This window comes from Dioscorea cayenensis, chromosome 14, assembly GCF_009730915.1.
Source record: "Dioscorea cayenensis subsp. rotundata cultivar TDr96_F1 chromosome 14, TDr96_F1_v2_PseudoChromosome.rev07_lg8_w22 25.fasta, whole genome shotgun sequence".
NCBI classification, from domain to species: domain Eukaryota; kingdom Viridiplantae; phylum Streptophyta; class Magnoliopsida; order Dioscoreales; family Dioscoreaceae; genus Dioscorea; species Dioscorea cayenensis.
In genome coordinates, this window is record NC_052484.1 from 3,140,571 (window position 1) to 3,157,559 (window position 16,989).

At 29.2% G+C, this 16,989-nt stretch overlaps 1 protein-coding gene across 2 annotated transcripts; it reads right to left on the bottom strand.

Annotated features, from left to right (window-relative positions):
• Window positions 1-3,354: 3,354 nt before the first annotated feature.
• On the bottom strand, window positions 3,355-13,081 carry LOC120275138 (serine carboxypeptidase-like 35). 2 transcript variants are annotated; one of them, XM_039281638.1, is made up of 8 exons: window positions 12,782-13,081; window positions 10,298-10,405; window positions 9,709-9,897; window positions 8,813-8,901; window positions 7,398-7,736; window positions 5,462-5,610; window positions 4,481-4,573; window positions 3,355-3,709 (listed from the first exon to the last, which is right to left on the bottom strand). In XM_039281638.1, the coding sequence occupies exons 1-8, from the start codon at window positions 13,044-13,046 to the stop codon at window positions 3,430-3,432; spliced, it is 1,512 nt and encodes a 503-aa protein (XP_039137572.1). In that variant the 5' UTR covers window positions 13,047-13,081; the 3' UTR covers window positions 3,355-3,429. The 2 variants fall into 2 exon arrangements, with proteins under 2 accessions (XP_039137572.1, XP_039137573.1); XM_039281639.1 differs by having other exon boundaries at window positions 3,517-3,698.
• Between the last annotated feature and the right edge of the window lie 3,908 nt (window positions 13,082-16,989).

Genomic DNA, 16,989 nt, shown 5'->3' on the forward strand with positions numbered 1-16,989 from the left:
TTGATGTTAGTATGAGAATTATCAAGATGTGGACAAATTATGTCAATGTTACAATTTGCATGATTCTTCTAACATTTGAGAATTGTGCCAAATTGTCATCAATTTCAACTTGATGAGTCATTGTTTGCATAATTCTTCAAAACATTCTATTTTTATTTAAATAACTCATCCGATGTTGATATGAGTTAATTTAGACTATTATGAAGTAAATAAATGGCTCATGATAGCATGTCATTTTGTTTAACTCAATAAGTTAGCATTCATGTAATCTTTTACCTTATTTTATTTTACATAAATACATTTAATTCAGGGGCATGTTTGATTACTTGTAGGTAACTGTAATGTAAGTAGTTTTACATCTCACCATTTTTACAGCATTTCAACTTACATCAAAATTTGATTTAAATTGAAATGCAGTAAAGTAAATGATATTCACTCACCATCATATCATCTCATATCTTTAAACTAACATCAAACCAAACAAATAAAAAATAAATGCATCATTTTCAATTATAGCAAATTAAACAACAGTGATGTAAGCTGAAATACAATATTTTTACTCACTGTAATGTCATTTATATATAATTTTACTTAATGATTTGGATTACTATATAGTAAATGACACTTTGTGCAACTTAATAAGTGCCATTTGCACAATTCTTCTAAACATTATATTTTATTTAAATAATATTTAATTTGACATCTATATATATATATATATGGGTAGTAAATAGAACACATGCCAAACTTCATCTCATATTTATATGATACGTGTTATAATTTGGACTAATGAATAATAACTACGTTTCACCAATTTATATATATATTCACGAAAGATGAACATGATATTGTAATTTAATCATGTCAAAGAACTAAATGCAAACACATCATAAATATTATTTATGTTATGGATCATATCTCATATTCACATGATAAACTATCAATAAAAATATTTTTATATACACAATCTATTTATGTCATAGGACACGTTCTCTCAGGATGTTTATATTTTTAAAGTTAAGAACCTATGCGGCCAACGTATTTAATATATATAAAATTATATATAAAGAATACGTCAATTGGTTCGCAATTGAGCACAATAATAACTATGAAGAAAGACAGATACATGTGTGGGTTAATTAGGTTTGATTTGGACACCCACTGTAGCAGGGGTGGACTGTAGGTGGTATTACTATAGCAATCTTCTAGATGCCACTACAGTAAATACTCACTGTAGCAACCAGTCATATTTTACAGTAACAGTCGCTAACACTGTTACTATTTCACTTACCAGTATATTTTGGACTGTTGGATTGAATCAATCTTAATCGTCCATTGAAATTCGGAATGTGATCTATAAATTATTACCCCACTTGTATATTTTGTAAGATATAGAAAAAGAAGTAGAAGATAGTAAAGAAAAGAGAATATATTTTATATATTCCGGCTCGTTTTTGAACCTCTTTATATTTATAATATATTCATTAAAATTTATATATATGTATATGTTTATATTAGTTACTTATACAATATAATTATAATTATAAGGTCTCTAAGCGAATATTAAATACATAAAAAACCATAAAATATTCTTAAATTAGAGCCTAGATGTGAGCCTACATCAACCCACGCTATCATAGTATCATTTCTTTAAAGAAACAAGTTTCTTTATGTGACCTTAATAAGTTATATGAGTTTTGATCTTTGACTTCAATACCCCAGTGCTGACATATAACCAAGACATCTTGAGTCTTAGACAATATATATATATATATATATATATATTGATTTGAAAAATAATTTTATGTATTAATAATAACCCCAAGGATTATGTTCAATTAATAATTAATTTAAAATTTTAAAATTTTATGGTGCATAGAGTGAATATTTCTCATTCCCAATTATACCTAATCTTTATTTTTATTCTCCTTTTATTTAATTTTCAGGAGTTAGTTTACCAAACAATTAATTTGATTATTATTCTAAAATACTTAGATATAAAAAAAATAAAACAAACAAAACCAACATTCACCAAACTTAGGAGATTCCATTTTTTTTTTTTTTATTTACAAATGGGGATAAGCATCACTCTATAAAGCGTGTCAAAAGAATAGACAAGTACTGTGATGCATTAGTTATAGTGGTTCAACGATTCCTTAGAGATTTATCATGTGGGTCAAACTAACACATGGAACAATTAGAGTCTATTATGTGGACCCGATGAATAATAGATGAATAGTACCGATATAATATTTCTACAGTATAACTTCCATAGTAGAGGTGCAAGATGGCCCGGCACGGCCCGGGCATGGTGCGGCCCAGATTGCAATCGTGCTGGGCCGGCACGGCCCACCGTATAAGGGGGTCGGCCCGAGCCGATTGAGTTTGGGTCGTCTTGGGCCCGGCCGACCCTGTTTTTTATAATTAATTTAAAATATAAAATTTGTAAATTCTTTAAAAATATTGTAAAAATTGTAAAAAAAAATACTAAAAATTAAGGAATTTTTTTAAAAAAAAAATCTAAATATCATAAAATATATCTTGATTGTAAAAAATATACAACACATAAAAGACTATAGAAAAATAATTAAAAAATATGCAAAAAATTTAAATTTACATGAATAGAAAATTACATAGAAAAAATAGAGATAAATCAAAAATAAATTACAAATAGATATAGGAAAAAAATTGTCATTTATTTAAAAACTATGAAAACAACTTAGAAAATTTCAAACTTCGAAACAAAAATTCGAATTGATGAATTGATGAAAAGGTGGGGGAATTGCCGGATTGATGAAACACTTGAGCCGGATTTGACAAATTTCAAATCTTGAACTTGAAGAGATTGAGAACTAAGAGAGCTTGGAGTCTTCAATGCTTGAGAGATTAGAACAAGAATGTGTAATTTGGTGTAGAGAAATATGTAAGTGTTTGAGGGTATTTATAGCTTTTTAAAATTTTTCTAATTCCCAAAATACCCTTGTAAACTAGCCGTTTATTGTTGTTAAAAAGGGTAAAAGTAATTATATTTCAAAGTCTAAAATAGCCTTAAAAACTAGCCGTTTTATAGTTGTTAGAGGGGCTATAAATGTCATTTTTTTGTATTTAAATAGTTGGAGAAACAAATAATAAAAAAAAATTGGTGGGCCGTGCCGGGCCGGCCCGCAACAGCTAGTGGCGGGCCGTGCTGGGCTGGCCCGCGTGCTTGGGCCAACCCAGCCCAGGCGGGACGCGGGCCGTGCCGGTCCGCGGGCCACCAACCTGTGGCCTGGCACTGTAGCTGTCCGTGCCAGGCCAGGCACGGCCCAGTTTGCAACTCTATTCCATAAGGATTCACTCACCAAACTTCGAAAATTCCAAAGTCTTTTAAAAACATAGTCAGCAATTAAATCCATATTTTTCAAAAATACAAAAATAAGAAAAAACCTACTACAAGTGAGATGGTGGTGGTTTTCCATTAAGGAAATGAGCAACAAGCAAAAGAGATCGGTCAGGAGCAAATGCAGGAACTTGATGTCCAGCACCTCTCACTGTTGCAAGTGTTAAGCCATCTTGGTACTCCACCACCCAACCAGCAACTTGATCTTTATGATACCATGCTCTCCATCCTCCCCATTCTTTACCTTTTGTTTTCTCTTTCACTTTTAGTCCCATCTCATTGATGCTATACCTTGTTGAAGTTACCGGCACACGGCCATCTGTGTCTCCACTAAAATATACATACATTGTTATTGTTATAGAGTTAGATAATAATTCTTGAAAAAAAATAGTAATAAAAAAATAGTAATAAAAAAATATTTCAATGATTTTTATATTTGTGGTATAAATTAAAAGTGTAGTTTGTAGACATATTTGTGGTATCAATTCCAATAGTCTCGTAATAATCTTATAAAACTAATGAACCAAACTAAATCAAATAAAGTTTTTACAGCTCAATTTGAAAAGATTAAAAAAAAATCTAGTAAAACAAAACCTAGTCGAACCATAAAAAATTACTAAAAAAAAATTAGAAATCATATTTACTCTTATTTAATGTTTTTAAAAAATTAAGAACTATATTTAGTTTTGCAAAATTTATTTTAAAAAAAAAAATTAAACTTTCATAATTAATATTTGAGTTAAAAAAAAAAAAATAACAAACAAAACACAAACTGAACCATACTATCCTAATTTTATTTTTCCAATTAAATCAACTTTCATTTATTAGTACATATGAAAAGTTATTATAGAGGAAGTATATATCAACTCTTAAATCCTATAATTACATGATTACATCCATATAATAATCTTATAACTTCAGATGTAACTCTAGACATTTGATATAATTTATTAAATTCTAACTCTTCAAGTTTATTCCAATGAGACTCTTGAGTTAAAAAATTTTAACCCTAAATATTTCTAACCAAGTTGAAATTTTATTATAATTAATTAAACCAGTTCGAATAGATGAGTTAAAAAGTTAAAACAGTATTAACAGTACCTGTAAACCCAGACTCTAAGACCAGCATTCATGAGCTTCTTGAGAATTGGAAGCACTGTGGGTGGTGAATCCTTCCAATCTGGTATCACTTCACTGCATTATATATCATTACCATTATCATTTATAGTTAGTTTTATCAAATTTGATTAAAATAAGAGCACTAAATTGAAGTTAAATACTATATTTAGTTTGTTGATATAATTCAGAGAAGTCATATAATTTGTAAAACAAGATAATTACTTGTGTAACTTGTAAAAGACAGTAATTAATTGTTAATATTCTCATATCATAGGAAAGCCACATGCACTATTCTTTTTAATGTGTATATTTTTGCTGAAAGAAAAAATTATATAATGTTTTTAAGTAATACATGTGATTTTATATATATATAACAAAATTGACTGAGTGACAAGTCACATTAACCACCATATATAGCAGCATTTAATAAATTTCAAAATTAAATGACCAGCAAAGTGAAACGAAAGGACCGGTTTAACCATTGGAAAAAATTAATTTCTCTAGAAAAAATTTGAATCGGTAGTATTATCATTTACCATTGGAAAATTTTCATGGGAAGAATTCTGTTTGGAATTATGGCCATGTTTTTTTTTGTATTGACCAAATCAAACCGTCTATTCATTGATTTGATAAATAAATAAATAAATAAATGAGAGAGAAAGAGTGAATGTGTGATTAAATGAAGGAGGATTCTAGCAAAGGTGCAGAGATTACAAACAATAATATTGAAGTGATGGTTCTGAAACATAATATATATATATATATATATATATATAAGGTACTACTAATAATAATACATCATCATGCAATGAAGTCTGAGAAGCAAATAATTGAGATCAACCATGCATGCAAATAATGCAAATGAATGCACATATATTTAATATAGAAAAGGTACGTATGTGCATGATTTATGTTATGATAGGCAAATGATAAAGAGAGGAGAAATAAAGGACATATACATACCTACAAGGAGAGTAAGGGTAAGAAAGTCCAGTGAGGTTGGCATGAAGAGCTTGTTGTACATCCTTTCTATTGAAATATTTTTCTACATAGCCTTCTGTGCATGGATCATACCCTGCTGGCACTCTCCTCTCCAATTCATGCCACTCTTCCTGTTTTTATAGAATTGTTTCGGTTAAATATATTAGCATGTTATATATTTTTTTGAAACTCTAGTTTCTATCTTAAGTTAATTTCAACTTTGTAAATGTTCATAGTTTCAGTTAAATATATTGGCATGTTATCTTATGTTATGTTAATTTCAACTTTGTAAATGCTTTTTCCTTAACTGTTTTTTTTTTATTAAGTTAGTTGAGTGATTTATTATTAGGATGAGTTAGTTTAGAATAGCTTTAGCTTTTAATATATACCAAAAACAAGAAACTATCATCATATGTAAAACTAACAATCTCTAAGATGTCATTATTTATGTTAATGAGAGTATTTAAAATTGTTATTTTATGTACTCGTGTCGTATTATATTTGACTACTTTTTATATCATATATTAATTTAAACTCATTCAAATTGACCTTTAAAAAGAAAGAAAGATGTTTTATATATTTACAAGTGTTACCCTCTTAACTTACTTATAAATTATAACTTTCATAATTTGTTGTTGAGACATGCCACTTAAAAAAGCCCTTTTAATGCCTAAGACAGCCCAATACATTATTGTCTAGAAAGCAATTTATAGATATATTGGCATGTTATCTTATGTTATGTTAATTTCAACTTTGTAAATGCTTTTTCCTTAATTAACTGTTTTTTTTTAATTAAGTTAGTTGAGTGATTTATTATTAGGATGAGTTAGTTTAGAATAGCTTTTAATATATACCAAAAACAAGAAACTATCATCATATGTAAAACTAACAATCTCTAAGATGTCATTATTTATGTTAATGAGAGTATTTTAAATTGTTATTTTATGTACTCGTGTCGTATTATATTTGACTACTTTTTATATCATATATTAATTTAAACTCATTCAAATTGACCTTTAAAAAAAAAGAAAGATGTTTTATATATTTACAAGTGTTACCCTCTTAACTTACTTATAAATTATAACTTTCATAATTTGTTGTTGAGACATGCCACTTAAAAAAGCCCTTTTAATGCCTATGACAGCCCAATACATTATTGTCTAGAAAGCAATTTATATATATATATATATTAAGAAATGGAAATTCCCATCAGTTTATGGGAAAAGTGATTATTAACTTGAAAAAAAAAGGAGTCCTTTTTAAGGTTGACCACTCATGAAGCTGGGCATCCTCTTTTGTAACTTTTTATACACTACAAAGATATTCACGAGATCAGTTAATATTCTCTACTTAATAATTTCTATCATAAGTATAATGATAAAAAGAAAAGGCATAAGCCAAATCAATTTTTAACGAATTCAAGCTCGGTACTATTTTAGTCAAATCTGATCTGAATCTATTTCAAACTTCATTTGTCAAACTCGAACTCAGCTAGTTATGAAAATATATAGCTCGAACTCAACTTGTTTAACTACAGTAATATAACTATAGTAATTTAACCGTAGTCTTAACGAGAAGAGCTTAAGAGTTTATGCTAGGCTCATTTATCTTACGAATTCATAAATTAAGCTTAAAAATCACTCATTTAGCTTAATAAATTAATGTGCCAAGCGAAGTCCTTGACAACTTAACAAGCATATATATTGGCTCAATGAAAAGGAGAGAGTTCGAATTTTAGGTGATGGCATATTTTTCGGAGTGAGTAATGGTTGTGCTACTGGGCTGATGCTCGATTATATATGTATGCAGCTCTGCCTCACTTACTCCATCGAGGCCACATGCACGCTCTGCTAATGGCTACCCACTTATCTTGGCAAAAATAAAAATAAAAATAAAAATAAAAGGAGAGAGAACTTACATGTTGCCGGAAAAGACGAGGAGAGGCGACAAGTTTGGGACGACGATGACGATGATGGCCGGAAACATTGGAGCTGTAGTGGCGGCATACAGGAGTGTAGATACTGTAAATATCAATATCAGAGTAAGATTGGAGAAAGGCCTTAATAGCAAGAGAACAAGCTTTTGTCTCCTTCATTGCTCTTTCCTTGTCCCTTTCTTTTTTCTTTTCTGACTCTTTAAAGAAGGCACATTCTTTGCGAATTGTATTATAAAGTTGGTCGGAGATAATGGCATGGCTCCATGCATATTCAACCATTCCCATTTGATCTGTCTCATCATTTAGCACTGCGTTTCCTATCTGCATGTCAAGTGTATTATATCAGATAATTTATATATTTACTACTAAATTCTTTTTTTTTTAGTAAAAATGAATAAATCTTAATTTTGTGAGAAAAAAATTGAGTGACTTATAATTGAGTGGTAATACGATTAATTCCCATATAAAAAAAAAAACTGAGTGACTATCACTGTAATAAGTGAGTGTAGGTAATGCAATTAGTTCTTATAATTCTTATATGAAAAATAAAAAATTTGACTCTTTTTTAAAATATGATTGAGGATTTAGAATATATCTATCAAGTGCTTGTTCACCCTAATAAAAAAAATTTAGAAATTAAATATAAATATTAAAAAAAATAAAATAAAATAAAATAGAGAAAAAATTACAAATAGAGATTTGACTTCCTGCACGAGAACACTAGTAAGAAAGATAAGAGTTTTTTTAGCAATGACATTGTCAAGGGCCATTTGTCCAATGTCATTTTAGGGAAAAATGCCAAAGAGATTTGGGGCTCCTGTGGGAGAAATTTAAAATATATATATATATATATATATATATATATATATATATATATATATATATATATATATATATATATATATATATATATATATATTTTAAAAAAAAATTAATTTGAATGATAAATTTTTATGAAAGAGACCGCTATTATATATATTGTACCATTTGAAACCTCACCCTTACCAACTCATGTTAATTATAACCAAACCGACCAAAATTAATGATATGTCCCATTTTTATGTTTTAGTAAAAAAGGGAAGGAAGAATAATGTCCCCCATGCCTAAGTTAAAGAAGTTATGATGATGTTGAATCCTTTTTTACTTTCTCTCTTTCTCTTCCTTCCTTGTGGAAGAATAGAAGAAGAAAAAAAAAGATAAAGGTAATAACAAAAAGGAAAAGAGAAGACAACATCAACCAAATGATGTTCTCAATTTCTTTTTAAATTCTCTCACTTTTTCTTTTAAAGTTACATAAAAGAAGATCTATAATTTTTTTTAAAAAAAAAAAAATCTATAAATATCTATATGTAAGTTTTCAAGGGTGCAGGAAGGAATGTAGTAATAATAATGCTTACCATAAGCCCTTTAAAGTTGATTCTTGAGTCTTCACTTGCTCTTTTGTTCCCTTCATAGATGAGCTCAGCTAGTTGTGGCACATAATGTCCTGCTCATATGTAAAATTATAAGTTAAAGAGGAATATATACATACATATTACACATATATATATATATATATATATATATATATATATATGTAATTCATCATCTGGGGTGTCTTTTAGATTTTAAATCTGGAGACGTCTCTAGAGCAACCGTTAAATCATCATCTAATGAATGCTATTGATGTGGTCTTTTAATCAATTTTTTTAACAATAAAAAAAGATATGTACTTAGATCAAAACCTAAAAGATGCATTATATAAAGTCGTAAACATTTATAAATTTCAAATCTAGGAAGTTCCGTCGGTAACTAACCCTCATATATATATATAGTAAAAGTTACTTTAATGAATGTAAAAAATGATTAGCATCAATATAGGTTATTTAGGACTATAATATTAAAGTTTGAAGGGGTTTTTTAGAAAATAAAATCTGAATTTGATTTTGTTCTATAGTATTTTTTATAAATAAAAATAAAATATATTTCTAGGATGAAAGTAAAAAAGGAGTTAAAGATACATGCACTTTAATATATATATATATATATATATATATATATATATATATATATATATATATATATATATATATATATATATATATATATATAGTATTTAAAAAAATATTAATTAATAGTGATTATTAATTTAAAAACTCTTTGATATTTTATAAAGATATTTTTAATTATGAGCTTAAATATGACACAAAATATAAATATTTTAATTAACATTATTTTTTTTTAATAAATATTACTAATTATATATATATATGATTTTCTTACAAATTATTTGCAATAAATAATTAAAGTATACCTGCATAGCTTTCTCCGGCTAAGTAAAATTCATGGGATTTGAAAGCAGGGAACTTATCAAACCAAGCAAGAAGAAATTCATGAGAATCTTTAGCAGTGATTTCATCACCGAGCTCTTCTAAATCCGACGATCGATTAGAATACGAAAACCCTACACCGATAGGAGCTTCTAAAAATAGCAAGTTTGCCACTGCATGCATAAACATACAAAAACAATAAAAATATAACTTGACTTTTTAATCTGAAATTTTATTTAAATTTAAGTCACATTATTGCAATATGTGTAAAGATTAATAGAAAAGAGAACACAAAAATAAAGAAAATAAAAAATCTTACATAATTTAAATTTAAAATCACAGATGTATACTACTGTAAAATCAAACATGTTCAATCAGTATAAATTACATTATGAAAATTGATTAATTCATATCACAAAATAATTCAAGGTACATTACACACACTATATTAAGAATTAAAGAAATGGTAAATTTTATTAGACTCAAAATAATGTTTAGCAATGACGGTTATTAAAAATCCACACATGTAATTTTGGAATTTTGTAAGGATTTATACGTGAAAAGAAAGGTGACCTTTGTTCCAAGAGTAGGCATTGAGTGTGAGATTGGGTTTGTTAGTTCGAATCAGAAATGGACCCAACTCTTGAGCTGCACCGAACGCTACCGATGAACACCCGGGCCCTGTTTATAATTATTTACAAAAATTAAAATAATATAAAAAAATAAATTAGAATTTTAATTTTTAAAAATCAATAAAAATTTGGAGAAACAAAACAAATTCAAATATATATATATATATACACACACAAATGTAATATATATTATATAACCCTAAACTCTACCTTAGATGTTGTCGGAAAACAGATCTTTGTAATTTCAATTATGTTGAGTTATTTCTAAGCTTTTTACAATCATTAATAACTTAATTATTTTTAATCGTACACATTTTCTGGGATAGTTTTAGTTTTTTAAAATTTATGGATGTTTGATGACAGTTGTTAGATCATGATCTAATGGTTGATTTATACAAACATGAACAGTTATTCCCCAACTTTATACAATCAATAATAATTTAATTATTTTTTGTGGTACACATTTTTAATGAACGTCTTTAGCTTTGCAAAATCTATAAATGTTTGATGACAACGGTTAGATCTTGATTTAATGGTTGTTTTGTACAATCATGAGGAGTATTCCCAAACTTTGTATAATCAGTAATAACTTAATTATTTTTAGTAGTACATCTTTTCTATGAATGTTCTTAGCTTTTTAAAATCTATAGACTATTGAATCATGATCTTATGGTTGCTTTGTACAATCATGAGGAGTTATTCCCAAACTTTATATAATCACTAATAACTTAATTATTTTTAGCCGTGCACGTCTGCAAATGTCTTTAATTTTTTAAAATTTATAGACTTTTGATAATAACCGTTAGATCATGATAATTAGTATTTGTAATGATAATGTGCAAAATTACTATTAATTTTTTTGGTAAGGTTAGAGAGTGTTCAATACTTTACTATTTAATACAAATAGACATTGATTGTTAAATTCAAATCTAAGACTATCATAGGACGTTCAATAAAATCTAAAGACGTACCTAAATGATACCTAGGGACGTACCTAGAAAACATGGCCTCTATTTTTAAATAATAATGGCTAGAAATAATATAGGTAGAGATAAGAAATTATATTATTTATATATATATATATGAATAGAAAATTAAATTTAAAAACTAAAAACTTTGGCAAAATTAGAGGAAAGTGGGGCCCTTATAGGCTGTTGATAGGGAAGAACCCTACATTTTGTTTGTGTCCATAGACTGTTCAATCTTTTGGTCTTCCATATGAGTCATATATAATCAATGGACCACTATTTTGAAAAATGTGCCCTTGCTTTTTTTATTAAAGAAAATAAGATAAACTGGATTCTAACATTTTTTTTTTCTATATTCCTTATAAAATTTACATAATTTATTTTATCTAAAATAAAAATCTCTACATATATATCTTAGGTGTTTTATTTGTCCAAAAAAAAATATTACTCACTTTACAAGAGCATCTAAGTAATTTACATACTCTTTTATGTGAAGATCAAAAGTAAATATTTCTTTTAATTAAAATATTGAGTTATTATGTATGAATCATATAAATTTAAATATTATTCTTATAAGAATATATTAGCAATTATCAACTTTCATTTTCATTCTTGAAAATTCACCAAACTTAGAAAAAAGTTAAAGATTTATTTTTAAAAACTAAAAAGAGAGAAAGAGAGAGAGAGAGAAAGAGACTAGCTTTTCTCACCTACAAAAACGACTCATTGATAAAAAGTATAAGATCGTGACCTTATTGGCCTTTTGACCATGGTGGGGTCCACGTACCCCACACTATCAACCGTCCAATCAAGAAAGAACCTATCAAATCCAACGGTTGAGCTTCACAAGACAAAAACACGTGAAAACAGATGCAATTCGGTGAGAAAACCAGAAAATTATTAATTATATATTTTTTTTCTTTTTTCCGATTTCTCATTGCCACCTTCGGCCGTTCTATGGAACAAAATTTATTTAAAGTTGTCAATTTACCCCGGATCCAACGTAAAGAGTTAGAGCCGGACTAATAATTCAAAGAAAGGCGGGAATGTAAATCTCTGTTCTCGAATATATAATTTAAATATTATATATATATTACTAAAAAAATATAATATATTTGATGTATTTAATAAATAAAAAAAATGGAGAACAAGAAATCATCCAACCCGGATAATCCCTGTAGAGACAAGGACAAGGACGTTGAAATTTTTTTTTTTTAATACCTGAGTTTAGGGACAGGTCAAGAATAGATTTGGCAAGTCAGAGTCAGGGGCAGAGAATACATCCCGTAAAATCTCGGCCCTTGTTGACATCCCTAAACCCACCAAATCCGACGGTCAAGATTCACAGTAAAAACTAACGGAAAACGGATGCGGTTGGGTGAGAAACCCGGATCCGAAAACACAGAGAGAACACAGAGAACTAGAGAAGAGAAGAGATGTTATCGGATCCGACTAACCTCCGTTAAGCCAAAGAAGGAGTGGCTTGGCTTCGGCGGCGCCAATGGCTTCGAAGAACCAGTAGAACAAAGCCTTGTCTTTGGATTGGCCCACGTAGACGTAGCCGGCGTAGTGCCGGAACTCCACCGGCGGCTGGCCAGGCAAGCCGGTCACCAAGTCGGATTCGGGTCGGAGATCCGCAGCTCCGGTTTGAGCTGCATCCGATAAAGTGGAGACTATCAAGAAGGTGAAGATTGAATGGAAAACGGAGCTCCGATAAGCCATTTCGGATCCTTCTCTCTTTCTCGCCCGTTTAGGTTTGCTGTGAATGAGGGAGAGTGAAGGGGGGTTTATATAGAGAAAAAGATATCAAAAAAAAAAGGAAAATTGCAGGTATACCCCCGGGAAAACACTAAATTGTGGTCATAGCTTCTCTAAATACATAATTGTAGGTAAAGCCTTTTTTTTTTTTAATTCATTTAAGTCCCGACTAAATTAGAAAAAAAAATGTACTTTTAGTATTCCAGAATGATTTTTACAGTTGATATATATGTTACTGAAAATAATAGTAGTAATAGGTCACCAGTTGTGAATGTTGATTTACAATGTGAATCCCATGTCATTGGGTGAAGGTGTATGAGATGACTGAGGACTGAGGCGTGCAGGAGCACTGTCCTTAAGAACAATTTCGCCTCCTTTTTGCAGTGCGACAGGAACACGGATGGCGTTGTTCTCCAGGATTCAACAGTCAAGTTCTTTGTTCGCGCACCAGACATACGAGTGCTCAGATTTTTGAATCTGGGTTTTAATAGGGAAGAACAGCCGGTGAAGAGGCACGGCAACGGCCGGTTCTCGTATGGCGTGACTGCACCCAATAAATCTGGTGCATTCGTGTCCGCACCATGCGCCTACGTGAGTTCAGAATTTCTAAGCTAATTTCCGAATCCAAACCCTGAAATTTGCACCCCCCTGCGCCTGCGTGTAAGAGAGCATAACCACTAAAGCAAGGTTAAAGGATAATGAATAGTACTATATATAAAGTGGATGAATTCCTTGTAGCTAGGCAATGTGGTACCAAACCTTTAGTAGGAATGTTTTGAAACAATATGGGCTTAAAGAATATGGGCCCTCTAACAATATACACAATTGTAAAAATAGTATTTATTTAAATATTTTAATTTTTTTTTTTGTTTTCATACCTCTATGATAAAAGATTCACTAAAATATTTTTTTTTTGACAAAGTAAACTATTTTTTCTTCTCTTCATTCATATTAAGAAATTAAAAAAAAATAAAACATTAATATATATTTTTCTAAAATTTATAAATTAATTTTTGACCATAACAGAATACAGGTAACAAAAAAATGTTTTATAATAATATATAATTAAAGGTATTTATAGAAGATTATACTTTTAGTATAATATTATGATTTTATCAATTTATACTAGTGAAATATAAGGGTCATTTGCTTTCATACCCCTGTAAAAAATGATATTTTCTTGAATACATTCACAAATTATTTTTATTTGTTTTTACACCCTCTAATAAAAAATTAATTAAAATATTTTTGAAAAAGTTATACACTTTTTTTCTTTTCACTTCAAATATTAAAAAATTTATTATTATTTTTTAAAATTCAAAGATCAATATACATTATATAATCAATGTCACATTAACTTTTGGCATAATCATTTGCAGCTTATGATTTGGTTTTAAATATTTAATTATTTTTTATGTCACTTCAACTTTGTTGTTTGCTGTAATTAGGGGGGTTTGAATGTAAAGTTTTGATCCTTCAGGCAATGGTTGCTAAATAGGGAAATATATGCAAATAATAAAGACTAAAGAGCAATTGGTAGTGATTCTGGTGAACCATATCACAGTGCATTAAATATGTGTCTATTTATCATTTGCTGTTCAAGTCTCATGCTTCCAATTTGCACTACAACAAGACCCCACTTGCACTTAATAAAGTTCTTTCTTTTTCTGTTCTTCTTTTAGAAATTTTTCTTTCTTTTTCTTTTTCTTCTTTCAGAAATTTACTTATGAAAAATTGATGCAAAATAATTATAATTAAGTCTTTGAAGGGATCAAATTGCAAAACTGTAATTATATGTTTAATTATGGTTTATTGGAGGGACTAAATTATAAATTTAAATTTTTTATTTTATTAAAATATAAAATTAAAATAGATATACTGATACAAACAATGTATAAGAGATGCATTAACAATTTACACACACATTATCAAAACAGTCACAATCTCCACTAACTTGGTAGATAAAAGAACAACAAAAAAAAACATAAAGTATAAACATTTTGTTCAATAAAATTTATCAACCACAACTTTGTTAAAACATATATAATAACATAGTGTAACATGATGGAAGAGGTACAAACCAAAAACAGTGATCATCCACTGAGAGTGAAAATAGACAAGTAAAAAAAAATATCAGAGAGAAGAGATCCTTAACAATACAAGGAGACTGTAGGGTAGCCAAACGGGCTATTCCCTAAGTAGACAGAAGGAAAACAGGTAAATGCCTAAGTTTGATATCGGATCACACATATAAGATTGCAAGAATTCAAAACTATACTCAATATTACTAATCGAATCCTCAAACTTAATGAATTAGTTGACGTCTAGGTTAGATGTTAAGTCACTAGGATTACACATATTGATAACTTAAAAGAAGAGATGAAAAAAACTGCACACTTTATTCATAATCATTAAAGCCTTTATAAAGACAAAATTCTAGAAAGATAATCTCTACTAATTTGAGTTTTAATCAACACACAACTAACTTAAATATTTAAATCAAAGATATCCTAACCAAACTAAAATAAACATCATTATCTTAACACCCTCCCTTAAACTTATGTTTATCTCATAAGTTTAAAGTTATCTCTCTTGCATGAATGCTTTCATACTCGATACACCGATCAATACCCTGAGCTTGTGAAAAGTAGCTATTTTGAGAGGCTTTGTAAATAAATCAGCAATCTGATCTTTGCTTCTGCAGTATATGAGATCAATAATTTTATCCTTTGTAAGATCTCGCAAGAAATGATATCTTACGTCAATATGTTTGCTTCTTCCATGAAAAACTGAATTCTTAGATAGCTTGATAGTTGAACTGTTATCGCAATATATTGGAGTCGAACCTTCTTGCTTTAATTGAAGTTCTTCAAGAATATTTCTTAACCACACTGCTTGAGAGGCACATGTTGTTGCTGCTACAAATTCAGCCTCAGTTGTGGAAAGAGTAACAATATGTTGCTTCTTTGATGACCATGAGATAGCTCCAAAACCCATGATAAATACATAACCAGATGCGCTTTTCCGATCATCTAAATCTCATGCATAATTAGTATATGTAAATCTAATCAAATCTGACATCTCTCCTTTCTTGTTTAATTTTGTTTTGTATGCCCACTTTAAAACAATTGTTTTTTGCCCTTTGGGAAGTTCAGTCAATTTCCATGTTTTATTTTTTTCAATGGATGCAATTTCATTATCTATAGCTTTTTTCCACTTTGAATGTTGGATAGCTTCTTCAAAAGATAAAGGATCACAATCTGAAAATAAAGCAAAGTGAGTAGCAAGGTCTTCAAATTGGTTGAAATCTGTTACTTCATAATCTGCCATCCAAGCCGGCCTTTTTCGGACACGAGTAATAGGGGATTTAGTTGATGTTTCTGTTGCTGTTTGTGAAAGTTTATTAGTAATTGAGGCTTCATTAGTTGAAATTTCTTGATGTTGGTATTGCTCTCCTTCTTCTTCGGCTTCATCACTAATTATAATTGAAGTAGGCTGCTGCTCACTCCAATTCCAAGTGCTCTCCTCAACAAAAATAACATCCCTACTCACCACAATTTTCTTTGTTAATGGATCATACAATTTAAAAGCTTTGGATATTTCACTAATCCCAAGAAAAACACACTTTTGCCCTTTATCATCAAGCTTCTTTCTTTTCTCATATGGAATATGTGCATATGCAATGCAACCAAAAATTCTGAAGTGATCTATTGTTGGTCTTCTTCCACTCCATGCTTCCTCTGGTGTTTTGTTTTGAACAAAGAAAAGTAGGACTTCTATTCAAGATATGAATGCTCCAATTCATCGCTTCCGCCAAAAATTCTTCGAATTCGTCCCTTTGTTAACAAGGTTCGCACCATATTGAGGATGGTTCGATTTTTTTCTTTCTCGATACGACGATTCCGTT